This window comes from Polypterus senegalus, chromosome 9 (assembly GCF_016835505.1).
Source record: "Polypterus senegalus isolate Bchr_013 chromosome 9, ASM1683550v1, whole genome shotgun sequence".
Taxonomy (NCBI): Eukaryota; Metazoa; Chordata; class Cladistia; order Polypteriformes; family Polypteridae; genus Polypterus; species Polypterus senegalus.
This window is the reverse complement of record NC_053162.1, coordinates 18,003,193-18,026,352: the sequence shown is the minus strand read 5'-3', so window position 1 is coordinate 18,026,352 and position 23,160 is coordinate 18,003,193. Positions and strand designations below refer to the sequence as shown.

Sequence of the window (23,160 nt, the reverse complement as noted above, 5' to 3'; positions counted from 1 at the left end):
TTCTCAGTATCCCATGATGACAAAGTGAAAATAAGTTTTCAGAAAGGTTTGCAAACCTATTTCCGGACTGCTATGCATGCAAGATATTGTTTCTTGAATACCAGGGGTGACTGGAGAAGGAGTTAACACAGGCTGTGACCGCTACCACAGGGGACGCTGCCGCGCTTCAAAAACCACCATTTAAACAGTTTTTCATTGGAGAATAAACCCTCTTACAGCTCCTCTTTGCGGGATAAGCTGCAGGCATGCCGGCTTGCTGGGCTTCGAACATTTAAAAGACCGCACTGCGGCCATCCTGAGGTCTCAATCTTCTGTCTCTCTCCCCCAGACTTATTCTGCTCTGGCCGCTGCTTCCAAGCCGTTGTACTCTCTTAATAAAGAAGACTTTGTGTTCCTTTAGATAGATAGATAGATAGATAGATAGATAGATAGATAGATAGATAGATAGATAGATAGATAGATAGATAGATAGATAGATAGATAGATAGATAGATAGATAGATAGATAGATAGATACATAGATAGATAGATAGATACATAGATACATAGATAGATAGATACTTTATTAATCCCATGGGGAAATTCACATACTACAATATTTTCAGCTGGAATTAGGGCTGATGCGTCACATTTGACAGCTGTTCCTTATGAGGCCAGATTGCCTCTGAAAGAGACAGTGTTTGTATCTGCCTGAATAGCAATAAAGTTTCTACTCTTTGGAAAACCTTCAGTACTCTATATATATATATATATATGTATAACTTTCTACTTCAGTTCGGCTGCAGCCTGCTTTCTCCTGTTTCTGTCTTGTATAAAAGGAGGACCAATCCAAGAAGAAGTCATTAGAAGACCAATGGCAGTCAACAGAAGCGCTACTGGTGTGTCCTTCCTTTCAGATTATCTGAAGAACATTCCTGAGATAAAATGCTCATTTTGTAAATTTTTAAATTGAGCTAATTTATGTTGTGCCTTATATCAGGACAGCAGTGCAGACCGTTAGCATTATTTTCTTCTTGAGCCACAGCTCTCAAAGACTCAATGCCATAGTTGATGAGGTTGGGAATTAACTCCTCGATACTTACCTCTTAAGAATTTCTACTGCTATTTCATGGAAAATGTTTAACAAATTCCAGAATGTCTTCTTCGATTGCTTTGAGGTTAGTTAACTCATCAGATAGAAGATCTTGTTTTTTCTAATATTACATTTTGGATCTTCAAACTAGTTTTACTCATTGCTTTCCATAGCCGTGCCACTTTCTGGGTGGGGTTTCCACTTTTCTATCATAATTTTAGTTTCCTACCATATCCCAGGTCAATCCATGTAATGTTTTATTGATGAACCTAATTTGATTTGGTATAAGTGAAAGTATGTCTGTGATTGAGCCATCTTGTAATGGACTTGTTCATAAAACAGCAGTTCACTTTTAGACCGAGCATGGTGAGGACAAAAGATGGTGGTGGAAGGAGAAGGGTAACACCCCACATTTATAGAAGTAGATCCCAAAAGGAAATTTAAGTCCCCAGTGTTCCAAGATCACCGGCTCAAGGAACAGGCAGGTCAGCTAACTAAAGACACAGAAAAAACCTTGATGGTTATCATTGTTGTGAGTGACTCCAAGAAACATTGGCAGTTTTATAAAGTATATCTTCTAATTACCATTTTACTTGATTTGCTTTACTGTTCTATTAGAACAGCAATTTCATAACATGTGTTATGGTACTGACCCCAGTCCAGAAAATACACAGAACTCCCTGTCTATGTGATATTACAAGTAGCTGTTAGATTTTGCAACCTAATAATTATAATAATAATAATTCTCTACATTTAATTAGCACTTTTATCACTACTCAAAGCACTTTACATTGTGAGTGGTGAGCCACTTCAACCACTACTAATCCACCTGGATGATGAAATGGCAGCCATTTTTGTTCCAGTACCCTCACCACACATTAGCTATTAGGTGGTGAATTGTTGAGAGAGAGACATAAGATAATTAGGGGACCAGAGTGACTAGGCCATGGAGAGCAATTTGGCCTGAACATCAGGATACACTCTGCACCATATGAAGTATGCCCAGAGGTCTTTAATGACCACAGAGAGTCAGGGCCTCAGTTTTACATCTCATCTGAAGGCCAGTGTCATTTTTACAGCACAGCGTCACTGTCACTTCACTGGTATCCACATTCAGACCACAGGGTTACGTGCACCCTGCTTGCTTCACCAACACATCTTCTAGCAGCAACCCAAGCTTTTCCTAGATGGTCTCCCATCCAAGTACTGGCCGGGCTTGAAAGTGCTTAGCTTCAGGTGGAGGACCTTTTCTAAAGTGCATGTGGTATAGATTGTAACTTGCTTGTATTTTGTTTCTGAGCTCTTCACTTGTGCTGATCAATTTGGTACTCTTGTCCTGTTCCACTTATTCCCAAAGAGTCCCCCCATACGGATGTTACTTGATTAAGTTGATCTCTTTTGTAAGTCACTTGGGATAAAGAGGTCTGCTAAACAAATAAATGTAAATGTCTACATATATTCCCCCATATTTTGTATCTAATGAAGAATACTGAGAGATTTTGTATTTCTGCTTAGCATGAGCAGGTATGACAATTTTGACCCATTTAAGTAAAACCAAAAAGTGAAAGAATCAACAGGCATAGGTTGAGGTTGATCTGCAAATCACCAACAGAGGTTGCACCAGACTACTACATGTTATAAAATTCATCACTTCCAACTGCACCCAACAATGTCTGCGTCAGTGTCGGATGGCAACTTGGAAACCTCAGATGTTTTTATTTCTTGTTTTATACCAGAATAGTTTGTTTTCTCTCACACTCTCTCTGCCTCTCATATGCAGGCCTTTAATATCATTAGCAGCCAAAAGGACCACAAAATTATTTTTAGTTACGCCTTCTTATGACTACAGTCTCAACCTCAACCCGGACACTAGTGACTTCCTATGCCGCATAATTACAGATTACAAATATGGGATGTACATTTACTTCAGCTTCCAGACAGAAAAATTAAATTCCTGATTCCACAACACTGAAAAATGAAGGAAGCCATGGAAATTCATACACAAATGCTTCTGCCATGAAAGCTCCAGTGCTCATCAGAGCAATTTGGGTTAAAGGGCCATGCATTGATATAGCATATAGCAGGGATCTCAAACTCCAGTCCTGGAGGGCCGCAGCGGCTGCAGGTTTTCATTCTAACCCTTTTCTTAATTAGTGATCTGTTTTTGCACCAAATTAACTTCTTTTGAATTCATTTTAATGCCAGGTGTGGATCAGGCACTGACATTTTATGCTGTCATGTGCAAGAAACAGAAAAAATATTATATGAAAACTAGTAATGGCATACTGTACAATAACGCGCAGTGAATACGCTTGGCTTGTAGTTTTCATCCTCTTTCTCTGTACGTTTAGCATTCGTTTGCTCAGAGGTTGATGCGCTTGCGGCTTCCTGAGCAGCTCTTCTTTTCTCCACGCTAGTGGCCCGCTTCTTCTCTTCTTCCGTTGGCATCTCTTTGAATTAAAACTGATCGAGTCAGTGTTTGTGTTGCAATTACTAAACATGTTTGAGCTGGCACTCAAGTGTTCAATCTGCCTCAAGAATGATTTAAGATATGAAGAGGTAGCGCAGGGGTCCTCAGTCACAGTCCTGCAGGTTTTTGCTCCAACCCAATTGCTTAATAAGAAGCACTTATTGCTCAAGTAACACTTCTGCTTCACTTTAGTTGTCTCGCTTGTTAAGATTTTTAATCCTTATTGCTTATTTTAGTCTTAAACAGCTGTATTCTTGGTTTTTAATGTGTCCTAATTAGCAATAACATGCAAATGACAAAAGAGACCAGCATTTCTCCATTTAGCTTGTTACCATTTACATCTGTGTGTGTATTTATCATGCATAAAAAAGTGAAGGACTGAGAATTGTTCCTCCATTTTATCCTTAGAAAGGGGAAGAAAACCTAGGATATAAGAATTACCTGACATGGCAGAGTTAAAGCACTAACAATCTATGAAATTAAATTATTGACAAGAATTGCTTTCTAATTAAGCAACTGGGTTAGAACAAAAACCTGCAGCCACTGTGGCCCCCTAGCACTGTGATTGAGGACCCCTGAGGTACAGGAAGTGACCGCGAAGGTGGTAGGAATGCGAACAGCGCCCGTATGTATGCGCGACACGGGCACCCTGCTGGCCTCTGCCAAGAGTTGATTCTACAATAAAATCAAATAAAAATAAAAAGAGGAATAAAAATCATCATAAAAAGTAGACAGTAAAGGTCATGTAGTATACATGTACCGAGTTTCAGGTCAATTGGTCAAACGGTTTGTGAGCTACAGGTGATTTAAAATCCTGGACAGACAAACGGACAGCCACGGTAGCGTATTATAGAAGAAGACTAGCAGACCTCGTGCGCTTTGCTGCAGTCGCTGTAGTTGGAATAATTATGTACCTACATCGTGCGGTTTGGTGCAATCGCTGTAGTTGGAATAATTATGTACCTACATCGGACTTGTTTTGACAACGTAGAAGTCCTTTGTTCTTGGGATTCGTTGAATTGCTTGGTTTTGGCAGCCAATCGTTTTTTTTTTCCAACCTAGAAGTCCTTTGTTCTTGAGATTCATATAACCGCCTGGTTTTGTCAGCCGATCGTGCCTTTTGCAATCTATACGTCCTTTCCTCTTGAGATTCGTTTAACCACCTAGTTTTGGCAGCCGATCGTGCTTTTTCCAATCTAGACATCCTGTCTTTTTCGTATTCCTTTAACCGCCTGGTTTTGGCAGCCAATCGTCCTTTTCCCAATCTAGAAGTCCTTTCCTCTGGAGATTTGTTTAACCGCCTGGTTTGGGCAGCTGTTCTTGCTTTTTCCAATCCAGAAATCCTGTCTTCTTTGGATTCATTTAACCGCCAGATTTTGGCAGCCAATCGTTTTTTTTTCCAACGTAGAAGTTCTTTCTTTTTGAGATTTGTTAAATCGCCTGGTTTTGGCAGTCAAGCACTTTTTTTCCAACCTAGAAGACCTCTCTTGAGATGCGTTTAATCACCTTGTTGATTGCATGTCTTCCAAGGTAGTTTCAATACCCATTTCCTGCACCGAAACATCTCCCCTTTTATGAGTGACTGTGTAAGTACCGCGTGTACTAAACAGTAAATCTGTAAAGGAGAAAGGACTAAACACTAAGGAAAAAAACGGCAAGACTCCGTCAGCTGTGGAGCTCAGCTCAGAGGGAATCAAAGTGAATGAAATGAGGTGAATGGGAGGGGAGATGATCACGTGACTCCCCCACCCGCCTTAACTCTCCATCCCTCCACAAACACAGTCTCTCGGATCCCAACTCTCCTTTATATATATACAGTGGTGTGAAAAACTATTTGCCCCCTTCCTGATTTCTTATTCTTTTGCATGTTTGTCACACAAAATGTTTCTGATCATCAAACACATTTAACCATTAGTCAAATATAACACAAGTAAACACAAAATGCAGTTTTTAAATGATGGTTTTTATTATTTAGGGAGAAAAAATATCCAAACCTACATGGCCCTGTGTGAAAAAGTAATTGCCCCCTTGTTAAAAATAACCTAACTGTGGTGTATCACACCTGAGTTCAATTTCCGTAGCCACCCCCAGGCCTGATTACTGCCACACCTGTTTCAATCAAGAAATCACTTAAATAGAAGCTGCCTGACACAGAGAAGTAGACCAAAAGAACCTCAAAAGCTAGACATCATGCCAAGATCCAAAGAAATTCAGGAACAAATGAGAACAGAAGTAATTGAGATCTATCAGTCTGGTAAAGGTTATAAAGCCATTTCTAAAGCTTTGGGACTCCAGCGAACCACAGTGAGAGCCATTATCCACAAATGGCAAAAACATGGAACAGTGGTGAACCTTCCCAGGAGTGGCCGGCCGACCAAAATTACCCCAAAAGCGCAGAGCTGACTCATCCGAGAGGTCACAAAAGACCCCAGGGCAACGTCTAAAGAACTGCAGGCCTCACTTGCCTCAATTAAGGTCAGTGTTCACGACTCCACCATAAGAAAGAGACTGGGCAAAAAGGCCAGCATGGCAGATTTCAAGACGCAAACCACTGTTAAGCAAAAGAACATTAGGGCTCGTCTCAATTTTGCTAAGAAACATCTCAATGATTGCCAAGACTTTTGGGAAAATACCTTGTGGACTGGTGAGACAAAAGTTGAACTTTTTGGAAGGCAAATGTCCCGTTACATCTGGCGTAAAAGGAACACAGCATTTCAGAAAAAGAACATCATACCAACAGTAAAATATGGTGGTGGTAGTGTGATGGTCTGGGGTTGTTTTGCTGCTTCAGGACCTGGAAGGCTTGCTGTGATAGATGGAACCATGAATTCTACTGTCTACCAAAAAATCCTGAAGGAGAATGTCCGGCCATCTGTTCGTCAACTCAAGCTGAAGCAATCTTGGGTGCTGCAACAGCACAATGACCCAAAACACACCAGCAAATCCACCTCTGAATGGCTGAAGAAAAACAAAATGAAGACTTTGGAGTGGCTTAGTCAAAGTCCTGACCTGAATCCAATTGAGATGCTATGGCATGACCTTAAAAAGGCGGTTCATGCTAGAAAACCCTCAAATAAAGCTGAATTACAACAATTCTGCAAAGATGAGTGGGCCAAAATTCCTCCAGAGCGCTGTAAAAGACTCATTGCAAGTTATCGCAAACGCTTGATTGCAGTTATTGCTGCTAAGGGTGGCCCAACCAGTTATTAGGTTCAGGGGGCAATTACTTTTCACACAGGGCCATCTAGGTTTGGATTTTTTTTCTCCCTAAATAATAAAAACCATCATTTAAAAACTGCGTTTTGTGTTTACTTGTGTTATATTTGACTAATGGTTAAATAAATGTGTTTGATGATCAGAAACATTTTGTGTGACAAACATGCAAAAGAATAAGAAATCAGGAAGGGGGCAAATAGTTTTTCACACCACTGTATATAGATTGTGCAAATGCACTTCTACCGTCCTGATTGCAGCAACGGGCTGTGCATTGGTGACTGTTTCAGAACAATTCACATGAAGAACATGTAACTAAATCTTCATCAGTGAAGCACTGGATACTAGACAGCTTTCCTATTGTATTTATGTTGTTATTACAACTTTCTGTTATATAGAATAACATTTATTGCTGTTAAAAAAAAAATGAACATTTTCGGTTTGTGTTTACAAGGGTTAAATGTAACACAAACCAATTACATTCATTTTATCAGAATTTTACAGCTATAAGGATACTTAAAAGTTTCGAAGACTTTTTGCAGTGTATGTTTGGACTTTACTGAGTTTAAATGCTTTATAGAAAGGTTTTCATTTTTTCTGAATACTTGAAATTCTTATCACCGTGAGAAAAACACTAATTTTTTTTAGAAACGTCTCTATAGGAAGTATAAGATTTAACTGGCAATCTAAAAAAATTTACATCTATAATGATTTAATGATGCACCAGTTTATTGGCAAAAGATTGCAACGGATGGTTCTTGCTCAAAATATGTGACGGGCAAACCACCATATTACTTACTGATTGCTCGCTAATTTTATGATTTATGGGAATAATGAGAAGTCAAGCAAAACATCACATTTTATTGGCAAATTGAACAGATTACAATACACAGGCTTTCAAGGCAGCTAAGGCCCCTTCTTCAGGCAAGATGTAATCAATGGGATTTATGAGAGAAAAATTAAAGATGCTCACACACGCATCCCAATCCCAATCCAGGTGTTTTGTCATATGGTGGGTGCAGCAACGCGCCATGAGCGCAGGCTCCCAACCTCACCTCATACACGCAGTGCACTTTTAGGTATCTGCATCTACCACTAAAACAGATTAAGCAAACTCTGAAATCCTACTTTCTTAGACCTGTTCTAGTGCCAGTAAGTCTGCAGATAAAAAGAGTGCCATTTCTGGATATGAAAAATGCAGGACGTTCATGTGGGCTGTAAATATGAGATAAATAAATCCATGATTTGCTACGTTAATACAAAAGAAAAAGCTGTGAAGTGATCAAAATGCACAATTAACACTGTCACAAGCAATCAGAGTACACACAGACACAATGAAAATACACAAATCCCACATGACCAGGAATCAGAACACTTATGACTACTATGTATCTTCTTCTTCCTCTTTATCTTCAAATGGGGTCAATGATCTTGATCAACCTTCTCCAAACAGCTAGGTCCTGCACCTCTTCCCCACTCAAACCCTTTTCCTTCAAATGTTTTGTATGAGGAAAGAGAATTGGAATCAAACCAGTTATCAAGTACACGTTCATTGGGGCCATCTTTGGGGTTCAAAGACCACTCCAAGCAGAGAAGAGGGTGCCTCCACTATCCACGTCTCAATTTTTCCTTCTGCAGTTCAGAGGCTTACCAGCCAGAGGACATGTGACTCAGTTCCACTGCCAGCTAGAAGCCCCACTACTTCTGAGTTGGCAATATATACTGTAAATCGAGAAGCCATTGCAAGTCAGCGTTCATTCTGGGACCAGCACATGAAGAGGACTGAGAACTTCTTCTGCAACTCAACTTTTTGCTTTGGCTAATGCCAGCTTTGTGCTCACAAGTGCTAATTACTTTCTCTCTTTTTCTACAACTCAATTAAATGGGTCTACCGGCCAGTACCCCTGTTTGCCTAACCTTCTTTTCAACCGTTACACCAGTCGCCCTTGTGATATACACACACACATGCATTTCGATATATTAGACAAGTAAGAAGCTCTAACCTTTTTAGTTTTTACTGTTGATGCACAGCAATCTCCACCATCGTACTTACAGAACGCTCGATTGTTCACCGCATCACAGTAGTTGTCACCACTGAAAGGCTGGAAGGAAAATAAAACAAAGTATTCCTATGAGTCACGTCAAAAGTTTTACTCACACTCATAAGTGTAAATATGAATCAGTCAGACTATTTTATATGGTGCCTATTCAAGAAGTAATATATAACAATGCAATGTATAATGCATCTAAAAGTTAAATTCAAAGTTAACTAAGGACATACAAGATTGAATACATAATAGGTCTTACTGTATAAATACATAATACATAATTTAATACATAATAAATCACAAGGTAAAAACACTCTGAAGAACCCAAACATGAGAAAGGGAACAGGCTGAAGAGAACTGTCCCTCTTTGGTCATGCAACTAGATACAATGAGGACATAAAGAGAGCTAAGAAGGAGAATGAGCAGGACAACTTCATCTACAATTTGTGAGGAACTCCAGTGCCTCAGTCTGTTAACATATTTATTTAAGCGATCCCCGCTACTCATCCTGGTTATTTTTGTTTTGCACCCTGCACTACCATAACCTTTGGTATGTTGGAAGAGCAAAAGCTTTAGATTCGTTACAAATTTCGATCTCTGGCTTTCAGTTGATCTTGATGTTTTAAGGTCTCCTGATACCGAAAATATCGATATCTCGATGATGGCCGTGTGTCTGTGTGTCACAGTTTCTTGAGGACGGTCTAGAGTAGAGAAGGGAAAAAGATACCGAAGCATCGAAGCTTGTGTCAGTCAATCTGAAGCGTAGTGAATCGATTCACTGTGTTGAAGGTTGTGTAAAAACACCGCTGTCACGCTGTCAGTGCTTCACAGGGTGCTTTATTGGTTTGACAGCTTTGGCGCTAAATGAAAAAGTAGCCTATATAAAAGGCATCATTCTCATTCAACAATGTTGGGTTGTGAGGACAGAGAGACTTGGAGAGCTTTGGTGACAGATGGCGAGTAACAGCGGAAAGTGAAGTTGAAAAGTTAAATAGTATAAATGGACGAGGACCATAGCAGAATAAAATGAACACAGACTTTTCTGACCTTTTACTGGTGACATGAGACTGAAACAGTGCTGCTTCACTTGTGCTCTTGAGAGCGTGCATTTACCTAAGTTAACCACCAGATGTCACTGTTCATACTGGGGCTGAGGCTTCAAAGCTTCAAATCTTTTTCGGCACAAATAGAAATAAATCGTCAAAGCTTCATGAGGCTTCATTTTCCCATCACTTGTCTAGAGCTAAAAAATACCAAACTCGAAACTTAAGTCTGTTCTGAGATGATGATGTGCTGATTGGTTTTTGAGCCAAATTGTCTATAGTACTAGGGTGTTGTACCGTGTTAGCCATTATGAATGTAGAGAAGAGCCAAGCAAAATGACACCTTTTATTGGCTAACTAAAAAGATTACAATATGCAAGCTTTCGAGGCAACTCAGGCCCCTAATCATTACATCTTGCCTGAAGAAGGGGCCCGAGTTGCCTCGAAAGCTTGCATATTGTAATCTTTTTAGTTAGCCAATAAAAGGTGTCATTTTGCTTGGCTCTTCTCTGAGCCAAATTGTGTAAGAGAAAGAAGCACTCTAGCGCAGGGGTCCCCAAACTCAGATCCAGGGACCCCCTGTGGCTGCAGGTTTTTAATTCCAACCAACTTCTGTTTTTAATTGGACTCCTAGCCCAATTAAGTGAGCTGTTTATTTCCCAATTTCTGTGTTTTGGAGTCAATGGTAGAAATAACAAAACTAAATTTAGTAATTTTTTATATTAAAATGTACTAAGCACTTATAAAGGTATAGTTTTTTTTAACTGTTTAACAATTTTTTAGCCTTTCATTTTGCTTGTCCAGGTGATCTGATTGTTTAATTTATTATCTACTAATTAGTGGGTCTGACGCTAAAGTTATTGCAGCCTTTCATCATTCAATGTTGTTAACCTGGCTGTCAGCTCTGTTTGTTTTAATTATCATTATTAGGATACAATGAAGGGTGCAAACTGCACAAAAAACAAAAAAACAAAACAATAGACAACAACAAAAGAGAGGTAAGTGTTTAAAGCAAAATTAGAAATATTTCTAAATGTCTTATAAATGTAAAAATCATACCACTGTGCTTTACTAAAGGCAGAACAAGAGAAGGGAAAACAAAACCATCTAAATCAGCGGTCTCCAACTCCGGTCCTGCAGGGCTGTAGTGGCTGCAGGTTTCATTCTAACCCTCTCCTTAATTAGTGGCCTGTTTTTGCTGCTAATTTACTTCTTGTGAATTCATTTTAATTGACTTCTTCTTGAAGACTCAGACCCCTCAATTCTTTCTATTTCCTTAATTAGCAGCAAAAAACAATAATGAGATACAAAACATGAGCAGCAAACTGTGTCCATCATATAATATCTGAAAATAAAGAAAGATGAAGGTCTCAGGAATGTCGATCTGCTCAGGTCTCCAAAACATTCTAACAGTGCTCTTAGAAAAGAGAAAATCAACAATTTTGAAAATGTCTGCTATTGCACAATGAGAGCAGCAACAAGCCGTGGAATTAAAGAACGAGTTTAATGAACAACAAGACTCGGCACCTCATTAAACAACTGGTTGGAGTTTGCAGCCCTGACTTAGTTGTTGGTTCACTCACGTCACATTTCATTTCTGTTTTTAAGGAAAGAAACTAAGGAATGAAGAGGAACGATCAGGGGCACAAATCTTAAAAAACAAGTCAATTAAAGGAAAAGGAGTTAATTAGCTGGTCACCAATTAAGAAGTATTAGAATGAAAACCTGAAGCCACTGCAGCCTTCCAGGACTGGAGTTTGAGACTACTGATCTAAGTAAATGAAATCAAGTATTATCAATAGTTATGAATTTAGCTGGAATAAAAACCTGCAGTCACGGTGGGTCCTCGGGACCACTGCACTAGAGGAACCCTCAAATATTGTAATTCTGCAATTAATTATGAATTCTTCTCATCAATTGCTATCGTAATGACCGATTTATTAATCAGAAAGATCAGCATCAGAATGGTAAATAATTACTGAAATGTTATAGAATAGTTTGGATAACTTGGTTCCTAGGGCGCAAAGCCTACTGACGCTCACGTCTGAATTATTTTGACTTTGAGTCTGTTATTTTTGCTAATCTTATAGGACCCACTCCTGCATCTTGTGTCAATCCTTACCTCACAACCTTTGATGCACTGAATCTCTTCTGGATGAGGATACCACTTGAGTCCCATTGTGCAGACAATGCTCTATAAAGAGAGGTGAAAAGAAAAGAACAGCAGTGAAATGAGATGTGAAGACAACTCAGGGTAACACAGTATTATTTACACAGTGTGCATGCATAAAGTCGTATTTTAAAACAATCTCTGAAGTAAATTTAAAGGTCTGCTTCTTGGTTACTATTAACAACAAGATGAAAGAAGGGTTAGTGTCGCTGTTCTCATTCAGCCTTCCCTTAATGTCCAAATACTGTATATATGAACCCTGCTCGCAGGTTCAAATCACCTTTTTATATTGCAGCACCCAAAGCTGAATAGAAAATAAAATAAAATTTAAAAAAAGAGCAATAGGCATCACTTGGTGTGACTAAAGGGTTGCACACGGTTGAAAGAGGGGGAACAAAAACAGCCTGATTGAAAACAGGCGAGCTGAACTGAGTAACATGCTATTAACCTGCGGGGTATGAAATCTTCTTGATGTTTGGTTGTTTTGGTGTTAAATACATAGAAACTGCAAGAGAGGCCATAAGAAGGATTTTGAAAAGTTGCAATTTTAAAGTGAGTCAGGAAATGATTAATAGGAGTTACTGTGCCAAAGGTGTGATCAATAACATCAGATACTTAAATCTGAAAAGGTACTGCAGGTTTACTCTACACTATGTTATCAATTCGAAGTATTAAAAAATTAGCATGGATTGGGCTATACAGGGCTACCATGTAAACTGCACTTTTAGTGAGACCACAGAAAATCAGAAAACTGTTAATATGATTGCATAAAAGGCTATAGATTTGGTGCGAAAAACAAAATAACATCCAGTGAGTGGCACTTCTGTGGACAGAAATGTCTCTTTTAGTTATCAAATTTTTAGTGGCCAACATAAGACAAGTTAATGTGCCATTCAAATGCACAATAAAGCATGTGGGCAAAAAAAGAAAATAACGGAATATACCAATTTAATACACAGAAACAATAATAATGAAAAGCTCCCCCTAACCAGGGCCCACCCTTCCCCACACCATATCCACCAACTGCAATGAAATGCAGCAGAGAACTTGCTCTTTAATGCTTGACATAGTATTTCTAGTGGCAGGACATGTACAAGAAAAGTTTTAAAAAGCCCGATAATTTTGACATAGAGGACTACCGGACATTACAGCAGGAGATCAACAAAAAGCATTTGGAACATCAAAAGAGAAACCGAAAACAAAAACTGCTAATGAAGCTAAACAAACAGCAAGCATTTTTTTTAGTACTACTCCAGAAGAAACCTTAGGGACACGAATGGAGAAATCGTTGAAAATGAGAAGAAAATGACAAATGAACTAAACAAATATTTCACCCAAGAATTTGTAAAGAAAGAAACAAGTGGAACGCCTCATCCAGAAGTAAAAACCTACTCTGAGTCAATAGATTTAAAGATACATTGAAGAACTAATAAAATCCCTGGACCTGATGGGATCTCACCTACTGTACTGAAACAGATGAAAGACGTCATCGAGAAATCCTTATTAGGCATATTTGAGCAGTCACTTGAGAAAGGAGAAGGACCTGACGACTGGAAGGATGCAAATATGACTTCCGTCTTAAAGATTGGGAGACAACATGGATCCTGGTAATTACAGGCCAATAAATCTTTCCTCTGTGCCATGCAAAATTATGGAAATTACCTAAATGAAAATAATATTCCAAATAGCATGGGTTTTGAGAGGAAGGTCCTGCCAAACCAATTTTTTTTTATTTTTTTGAAGAAGCAACCAGAATAGTTGACAAACACAAAGCATACAAAATAATTTGTTTAGACTTTCAAGAAGTCCCCGATGCAATCCAACACTGAAGATTATTTCTGAACCTGGAGACTGTAGACATCAGAGGTGACTTATAAACCTGGAACTCAAGCTGGTTAACTGGAAGGAGACAAAGAGTACAAGGGAGAAGGGAGTGAGTTCATCACTGGAGTCCCTCAGGGGTCGGCCCTTTTTCTGATTTATATTAATGACACTGATTCTGGTGTAGTTAATAAACTTGTGAAATTTGGAGATGACACTATAATCAGAGGGATAGCAGACACTGAGGAGGCAGTAAAAAGAATTCAAAAAGACCCTGGACAAGCTTCAGAACTGGGCAAAGTCTGTCCACGTCACCCACCACAACGAATGTATGAAAATATCATGATAACATATTTTTTATTTCAGATTGCTTGATGCTTATTTTATTGTCACAGATGGTCAGGTTCCTTACCGGGCCGAGACACCTCTTCACTGGAAGGATTGGGAGAGGAAGCCTGGTCAGGGCATTAACTCCCTCGGGATGCTAGATGGCAGCCCCCATGGGTTGCAGCGGTGCCTTGGACTCCCGCAGGGCTTCATGTGAGATGGAGTTGTCTTCAGCCCTGTTGGGATCTGGAAGTGCCACTAGGGAGCACTACAGCTGTTCCTGAGCCCGTGGTGGGTGGTTCTTCCACCATACCCAGAAGTGCTACAGGAAGTGGGGCAACAAGCAGCACCTGAAACACCCTTATATAAGGGGCTAACAGAGACTACTCGGTGAGCTAGAGTTGGGAGGAGGAGTCGAGGAGAAAGACAATAGAGAAGGAAAGTATTGTGCAGTGTAGAGTTCTGTTTATTGGGACTTTGTTGTGCCTGAGGGAAACGGGGGAAGGCGTTACCCACAGGTGAAGAAAAGTAAATAAAAACCTTTGTGTTTTTATGTGTGGATCCCACATTTGTCTGTATCGGGTTGAGTGGCTGCTACACCCTCTAGAGTTGTCACACTGTCAAAGTGGAGTCAATTATTGTAACTTTTATGTTAAAATGTGAATCTTTACAGAGATGTCTGGCAAAAGCAATTTCTCTCTTCAAGTCCAAATCAGTTTATAGATGAAGTGCTGTTTTTTTTTTCACTTGGTAAGACTTGGAGCAACTGAGTTCAGAAACAACTTGTTTTGTAATCATCCCATTACAATGAAATGTTAAATATAATTTAGTTGTGGGTTTAGCTTGAAAGAGACAAAAAGGATAAGCAAATACCGGTGGCCAGGAAAAAAAACATTAAACAAAAAAATTACATATGCTGCGTGTATGTGTATATATATATATATATATATGTGTGTGTGTGTGTGTGTGTGTGCGTGTGTGTATTTTCCAAAATAGACTAGACTGCATACCAGTCATTCTGACTAAAATGCCTTGAGTTCCTGAATAATATTCCACTGGAGCTGGAGATCTCTGAGATTTATTTTCATTTGTATCTGAACATTATTTATTTATGTTTGTCTTTGAAAACATTTCTTTGTGGTGGCCTTGACATCATCACATTCCAACAGTGTGTTGCCCTTTTCCATGTGCAGCCATGTTGATGGTAGAAACAGCATCCATTGTCGGTCTTGTGCTTCTGGCTCTTTTGCTGTATTTAAGAAGTCTTGGGCAGATGGTAAATCAGAGTTTCTAAATTCCATGTGAATGTTTGCATCCAGCAGGGGTTGCACAATCTCTGGGATTTTGTCTGTTAGAGACTGCAACTTTTACTAAACCAGCTAAACCACATGGGGGCACCATTGAGTCCCAAACCTCAGACACAATATTATTCAACATTTTCACTGACTTTCTTTTACAGGGCATACAGCTACAAATACCACAATATCACTTGAATGAATGTCTTCTCCTTCCACTCCTCCAGGTGAGTTTCGGTCGCTGCCTACTGACTCTGACTCGCAGATGTGAGGCGGCGGGCTCCTTTTCAAGTAAGACCCGGGAATGCTTCTGGAGTTACTGCACTACATGTCGGGATCACTTCTGGGTCACGTGGAAACCAGTTTTGTCCTCCTTCGGCAGTGTACTCTAGAGGCACCCAAAGACCCTAACAAGGCTTCACTTCCACACTCTAATTCACAGGTGTCCTGACTGGGATCAGCCTAGAGGAACACTGCCACCTTCTATTTGGGTGTATCACAGTTCCCATTATCCATGTTCACCCAGTCCATTCATTATACTTAGATCTCAGCGGGGATGAAGAATTCAGTGTGTTGCAGATGGGATGTGTCTCCACACCTGCAGTCCTTCCATTATAGCCTGCTGGCTGAGCAAGAACTCGCTCTCCATCTCGGCTATATATAGTCACACATACACATCTGTGAATCATCCTCTGGGTTCATCTGAAGTAGATATTATCACCTTGGGCAAAAGAGAGAGCACTCACGCTAACCTTCTCATCTTCTTCTATCTCAGCACCACCGAGAAGATGCCCAGTAAGGGTGATTAACTCCACCCCTTTTGCTCTTCTGCCTTTATAACTTGACGCTGCCAGAAGGACGCAATCAGAATTTTAACGTCTGGAACAGAGAGCAGAACTCCAACAAAACTTACTTGCCATTCTTTTTGTTGATTTTGTAAAGGAGCGCATAGAAACCCTTTTTGTTGTTACATTGTTACTTTATGAAATGGGGACAACCAGGTTGGAGTTCCAGCATTTATCTGTGGAAACCTGAAGTCCCTTGTTCGACCTACATCTATAAAACTATATATATATATACACTAGGGCTTGCTTCGGTCAACCAACACCCCACCCTCCTCCATGACCAGCACTATGCATCAGCCACTTCTTGTCTCTGCTGCTTGCATTGTGAAGAAGTGGGCTGAACGCACCCCAAGGAGATGCTGTCGCTCCTCTGAAACCCCCTTTTAAATGTCTTTTTTACCTCCTCTGCTCGATCAGCTGCTGATTTGCTGCTGCTGCCATGCCATGCCAAGTGCTGCATCTAGTGCAGCACTTCGAACATTTAACAGCCTGTACAGCAGCTGTCCTACTGTTTGCCTTTTATTTCCGGCCCTGGGCGTGGTTAAATCTCTTGGCACAAAGTCTCATCTCGCAGGACGTGAGCTCTTGATATTTTTAGTTTATAATTTAAAAACATAATAAGAATCTGAACATCTAACAACATCACATTAAAGTTCTGAAAAGAATGATACCAAACATATATATGTAGGTTTTAAAATAAAATCGATTTAAAACGTGACAAAAAAGTGACATAAAAACGTCACATAAAATCGTTGCACTTTTAGGCTTAGGATTTTATAGATATATATGTATAAACTATATATATATATACATATATAAAATAGCTGCCCCCTGCTGCACTGACCGCATAGTAGTGAAACAGGACAAACTTTAAAAGTAATAAACAAAAGGTATCGCTAGCTAAGCGAAGGCAAGTTATGCTCCAAAACACAGGGGTAGAACAACTCCCCACTCCTAACGTCACGCATCCCCCTCCCCTCGGCCTCTGTCTTGGATTAGTGCTGATAAAGTCGGAAAATCAACCGGAATGTTCAAGCAAATTCTAGAAAAAACCCAATCTAAATCCGTTAAGTAGTTCTCTTGTTTGTTAGTTTAGCGAATGTAAGGTGCGCTCCAAGACTGGCACGTGAGTGAGGAGGGCCCCGCCCCCCACCCCTCGATCCACTGCGTGTCTCTCAGATTCACGCAAATAAACCGGTACCTCAAGCGAACTACGATACATAGCACGATGAGAGAAGTCGCAAATTCAATCAGAATCTTCAAGCAAATTACAGAAAAAAAACAGATCTAAATCATAATTTAATAATCATAATAAGTAGTTCTCCCACAAAAAGCAGACAGACATACAGACAGACAGATGTTGGATTTTATATATATATATGGATTATATTTATATATATATATATATATATGTATAATTTGTGTATGTATTTGTAGTACACTGAGCTCAGACATAGAAGTTAGCTTAACATTGAACAGAGTACATTGAATTGAAAATAAAGAAGTTTTAATTTGTATGGATAAGCTAAGCTTGGAATATGTGAGTGCCCTGTGCTATTTTTTATTCTTGAATGCTTTCACCTGCTGAGAGAAATTATAATGTTGCTAATCATGAGTTATTACCTATTAATCTTACTTTGAAGGTGCTACACGTGTGGTGTTTTTTTTTTTTGGTCTTTACTAACCTTAAAAAGCTTTCATATCTCCAGATAGAAAAAGTCTGAAGCCAAGACAAGTTTGGCTTTGTGTTTCTGCCAATGTAGCGTTCTGATTTTCAATACAGTTTGCCTCATGGATATTTCAAGTTGCTGAGTTTACTCTTGTGGCAGTTTCTGTACAAGTAGGTATTCCATCTAACCTTTTGTATGTATAGTTTGTTGTTTGTAATCTGTATTTCAAAGTAGTCATGGTTCTGTAATTGCCAAGGATCAAAATATGAAAGAATTTATTTTTTATGGTAGCAAAATATGGGAGAAGATATTGTTAAGTATGTCAACTACTGTGAGCTATGAAAAACAATTAGAATTTCTGATAAATAAGGAAAGTAATTTCTGATCAAGTCAGACTTTGGGCCAACAATTGAACAGATGTTAACACTGATTTGTCCGTTTCAAGAGGGAGTATTCACCAGGGAGGTGGTTGAGTTGGACTCGAGTCACATTTGAGTCATGAATTTGATGACTTTGGACTTAACTCAAAAAAAGTCAAAAAAACTTGCAGCTTGATATGGACTTCCACTTGGACTTCTTTTCTTGATATATGATGTGTGAACACTCGATACACAACCTAACCTAATCTGCACAGCAGTGTTTTAAATGAAGGCAGACAGAAATAGCCGGTTATGTGCTCCAAAAGATGATCTTATCTTTAATTACAAAGACTACACTAGGAGGGAATTCTCCTCTGTGTCACACATGAAATCTGAGTCCTGTGTAAGCTTTCACTTGAATGACTTTCCAATTTCTTCTAACATGTTTCTTTTGTCAATATGTCCAATTAATTGATCCAATTGTCATTACAAAGTTGAGTAAGCTTATCCTCCCTGAATAATTGATGATCTTCTTTTCAGTATCCTACTGGAATCATTTTACTTAGCAGCTCTTTCTAGAATGATGAACCACAGATTCAGAAAGTATTCCGACCCCTGCCACTTTCTGCACACTTTAATTGTAAATGGAGAAATTTTCCCACTTTTGACCATCAATCTACACTTAATAACCCTCAATGACAAAGTGAAACACACATTTTCAGAAAGGTTTTCAAATGTATAGAAAATCAAAAACTGGAGAAGTTGGACTATCTGTGCAACCTCTGTAGGGTCCAGGTATCGCCTCTTGCTACCAGTAGTGAAACTGACCATAGCCAAATGCAACACAAGTGAAAAAACAGATGAGGAAGGAGTAATATCAGTGGCCTGAAGAACTGTTAGAGTGACCGTTGGATTCTTGACCACCTCCTTGGCCAACGTCCTTCTTGTCAGGTTACTCAGTTTGACCAGCTGGCCAACCCTAGGAAGAGTCCTGGCGGTTCTAAACTTCTTCCATATCACAATTCCTGAGGCTGCTGTACTCCTGGTAACACTCGGAAGTGTCAGAAATGGTTTTACCGCCCTTGCCCTGATTTGTGCCTCACCTTAATTTGATTGTTGAGGTCCACAAAGAGTTCCTTGGACTTCATGGCTTGATTTTTGTGCTGACATGCAGAGTGAATTATGAGAATTTCTACACACAGGGACAGGAGTGCCTTTCTAAATGAGACCCAAACAGTTTACTTTACCACAGGTGGACTCCTCTCAAGTTCTCAAGAAGAATGAAAGCAACCAGGATGCATGCACCTGGACACAATCTGGAGCGCCACAGCAAAGGGTCTGAATACTTCTATTAATGAGAGATTTCTGTTTTTGATTTTTGATACATTTACAAACCAGAAAACATGTTCTGCGGGGGGCTGGCGCCCTGCCCGGGGTTTGTTTCCTGCCTTGCGTGTTGGTTGGGATTGGCTCCAGCAGACCCCCGTGACCCTGTAGTTAGGATGTAGCGGGTTGGATAATGGATGGAAAACATGTTGGTCATTATGGGTTACTGAGGGCAGTAAAAATTGCCCACTTATCCTTTTAAACAAAATAAAGTGTGCAGAGAGTAAAGGGGGCAGAATATTTTCAGAATTCACTGTTCAGATTGTCTGCTATTTTTTTTATGCTTAAAATAGGAGGCTTTCTAAAACTAAAGGAAGCCACATTGATACTTTTTTAAGATGCAACAAAATACATATATATATATACTGTATATACATTCATACATGTATATATAAATTCATTTATATATATATGCAGGCAGTATGTTAATAGAAGATGTGTTTTTTATGTAAGTCGTGCTATGTCATTTAATACATTAAAGATTTTTTACTTTCATTTTTTTTTAATTGATGTGTACAAATGCCAGCGACTAGTTACTTTTCCAACCAACTGATGACCATAACACCGCAGGTGAAATGGAACAGCATGCACTTAAAAAGCTGCTATGAGTAAATATTTACTTCTGAAACTATGAAAGCCATTTTACAAGGCAAACTGATCCCCTACAGGGTGTTTGTCAAGTCATTTCTTACCACAAAGCCTGAGTGGTTTGTAAACATCATACTCCATGTCACCCTGCAGCTCATTCATAAAGTGTTTTTCTGGAACACCGCGGATTAGTTTTATTACACGCTGTAGCACTACGGTACAAACTGTTTTTGTTTGCTTTTATAGCCTGCTGACTTGAGAAACTTGAAAGTCCAGTTTGGAATTCTGGAATACTTAAATGTCTAATAGAAGGACATAAAAGCACTAGAAAAAGTCCAGAGAAGAGCAACTAGGCTGATTCCAGGGCTACGGGGGATGAGTTATGAGGAAAGAATTAAAAGAGCTGAGCCTTTACAGTTCAAGTACAAGAAGATTAAGAGAAGACCTAACTGAAGTGTTTGAAATAATGAAGGGAATTAGTCCAGTGGATCGAGACTGTGGCTTAAAAATGAGTTCATCAAGAACACAGGGACACAGTTGGAAACTTGTTAAGGGTAAATTTTGCACAACCATTAGGAAGTTTTTCTTTACACAAAGAATGAAAGACACTTGGAATCTATATATATATAAAAGTCAATGTATGTATGTATGTATGTTCCAGCATCACTTCCAAACGGCTGGAGCGATTTTCATGAAACTTGGTACACATATATCTTATTGGTCGACTAAAAATACTGTAGGGTGAAATCAACCCTAACCCACCCACTTCTGGGTAGAGTGGGGGGTGATCTTACGGTCTTGTATGCATGTTATTATCCAGTTGACACTCGGAACGACCACCAGAGGGTGAATTGGAGGAGACTGCCAGCAGTCTTTATGTTTTAGCTCCACTGCGCCCCAGTTGCTTTTCAAATTAAATAGAGTTGTCCAATTACTTTTGAGCCCCTGAAATGAAGGGATTGTGTTAAAAAAATGTTTTCAGTTGCTTCACATTTTTATGCAATCGTTTTGTTCAACCCACCGAATTAAAGCTGAAAGTCTGCACTTCAACTGTTTCAATTCATTGTGGTAATGTACAGAACCAAAATTAGAAAAATGTTGTCTCTGTCCAAATATTTATGGACCTAACTCTATATATATGTATGTATATAGAGAAAAGCCAAGCAAAATGGCATCTTTTATTGGCTAACTAAAAAGATTACAATATGCAAGCTTTCGAGGCAACTCAGGCCCCTTCTTCAGGCAAGATGTAATGATTAGGGGCCTGAGTTGCCTCGAAAGCTTGCATATTGTAATCTTTTTAGTTAGCCAATAAAAGATGCCATTTTGCTTGGCTTTTCTCTACATTCATAATGGCTAACACGGTACAACAACCTAGTACTATGTATGTATATACAATACTGTATATAGTATGTGTAACATACGTATACAGTGTGCTCAGTAGATACAAGGTATAATAAAATATTTTGTCTGTTACATATTAGAGGAGGAAATTCAGAGGTCATTACAAAGGGTAAATACTAATCTATCCCAAGACAAAGACTAATATTTTATAACAATGCTTAAAAAGACAATTTCAAAGAAAAACACATTTCTTGGTCTGTTGTAATAAAAATGGACTAAAGAGAGGCGATGTGTGTTCATCACAATTTGTATGAAAAATGATAATTGTTGATTAGAAATCTTCCATAATAAGAAGCACATTTGGTGATGACTGCTAAACTAAGGCCATCATTTATCAGCAGATAAACATTCTCATTGCTGAGATCAAGTGAAACATGACCCACAGATTGGATTACACCTAAAATTCAATGGCAATGTGTTTGCTAAGGTGAAAGAAAAAAATTCAAAAGAACCGTGTTTAGACATTTTGACTGAAAACCTTTGCAGGTGTGGAGTGCAGTTTTTTGTTATTTACAATTTCACTATTAAGAAATATAGGCAGATCAGAAACAAGGCTAGGCATCTGTTGTAATTTTAAGTTGGTTCTCAAAAGTCAAAATGAAGCTGAAAGGAAGGAGCTTTGATGGTATTGCCACCAATCTAGAATTATCTTTAGACAGATCACAATTAAAGACCTCCAGCTTTGCTTCTAAAAAGTGACAGGAATGTTAGGACAACTGTGCAGTTTACTAATAGGGAGATTACTTTAAAAAGTGACAACACACAATAATAATATATGTATATATTTTTTAATAATTTATTGAAGTGCAAAATCTATATATATATTGAGACGAGTGTCACCGCCAGTTAGCGGCTCATAACACTGGTGAACGTCACGTGTGTGCAGTTTAGTAGTTCCCCTGATCCATTTTTCCTCCCACATAGCGCTGCTAGCGGTACACTCTTATGCTCTTAACTGCGAGCTGTCTCTCTGTTAAACAGTAAACCTATGGCAAAGTAAACACATCTCCCCTTCAGAAACTCCCTCTTAAGCAGTTTTTCAATGACAAAACAAACACACTCTTACCCACCCCCCTTGCGGGATCAGATGCCAGCTTGCAGGCTTACGGCGCAACATGTTTCTCTCACACAAGATTTAGAACATTTAAAAGACTGAGCCCTGGCCAACCTAATGGCTCACTCTGCTTTTCTCGCTCCCTCAGTCTGCGTCTGCTCCAGTTGCTGCTTCTAAGCTGCTGAACCCGCTTGATGAAGAAGACTTTAATCTGGGGATGGGTGCTAGACTGCTATGTTTGACAGCTGCAACCTGTGTGCTTATCTGCTGATGATAATCTCCTTCTGAATAAAGTCTTGTATCTTTACCTGCCAGTTCAGCAGTAAAGATTTTGTATCTTGGAAACCTGATCCCTTTTACCAGTCTCCTGTGCAACTCTGTAACCCAAGCTTGACA

The 23,160-nt window shown here is 39.2% G+C and overlaps 1 protein-coding gene across 1 annotated transcript in view; it reads right to left on the bottom strand.

Annotated features, from left to right (window-relative positions):
- pappaa (pregnancy-associated plasma protein A, pappalysin 1a) overlaps positions 1 to 23,160 on the bottom strand; it is a 722,863-nt gene that overhangs the window by 69,161 nt on the left and 630,542 nt on the right. The window contains exons 20-21 of the mRNA XM_039762740.1: positions 11,968 to 12,039; positions 8,758 to 8,856 (exon numbers count right to left, since the gene is read on the bottom strand). Coding sequence (XP_039618674.1) covers positions 8,758 to 8,856; positions 11,968 to 12,039 — 171 coding nt within the window. The remainder of the gene's footprint in view (positions 1 to 8,757; positions 8,857 to 11,967; positions 12,040 to 23,160) is intronic.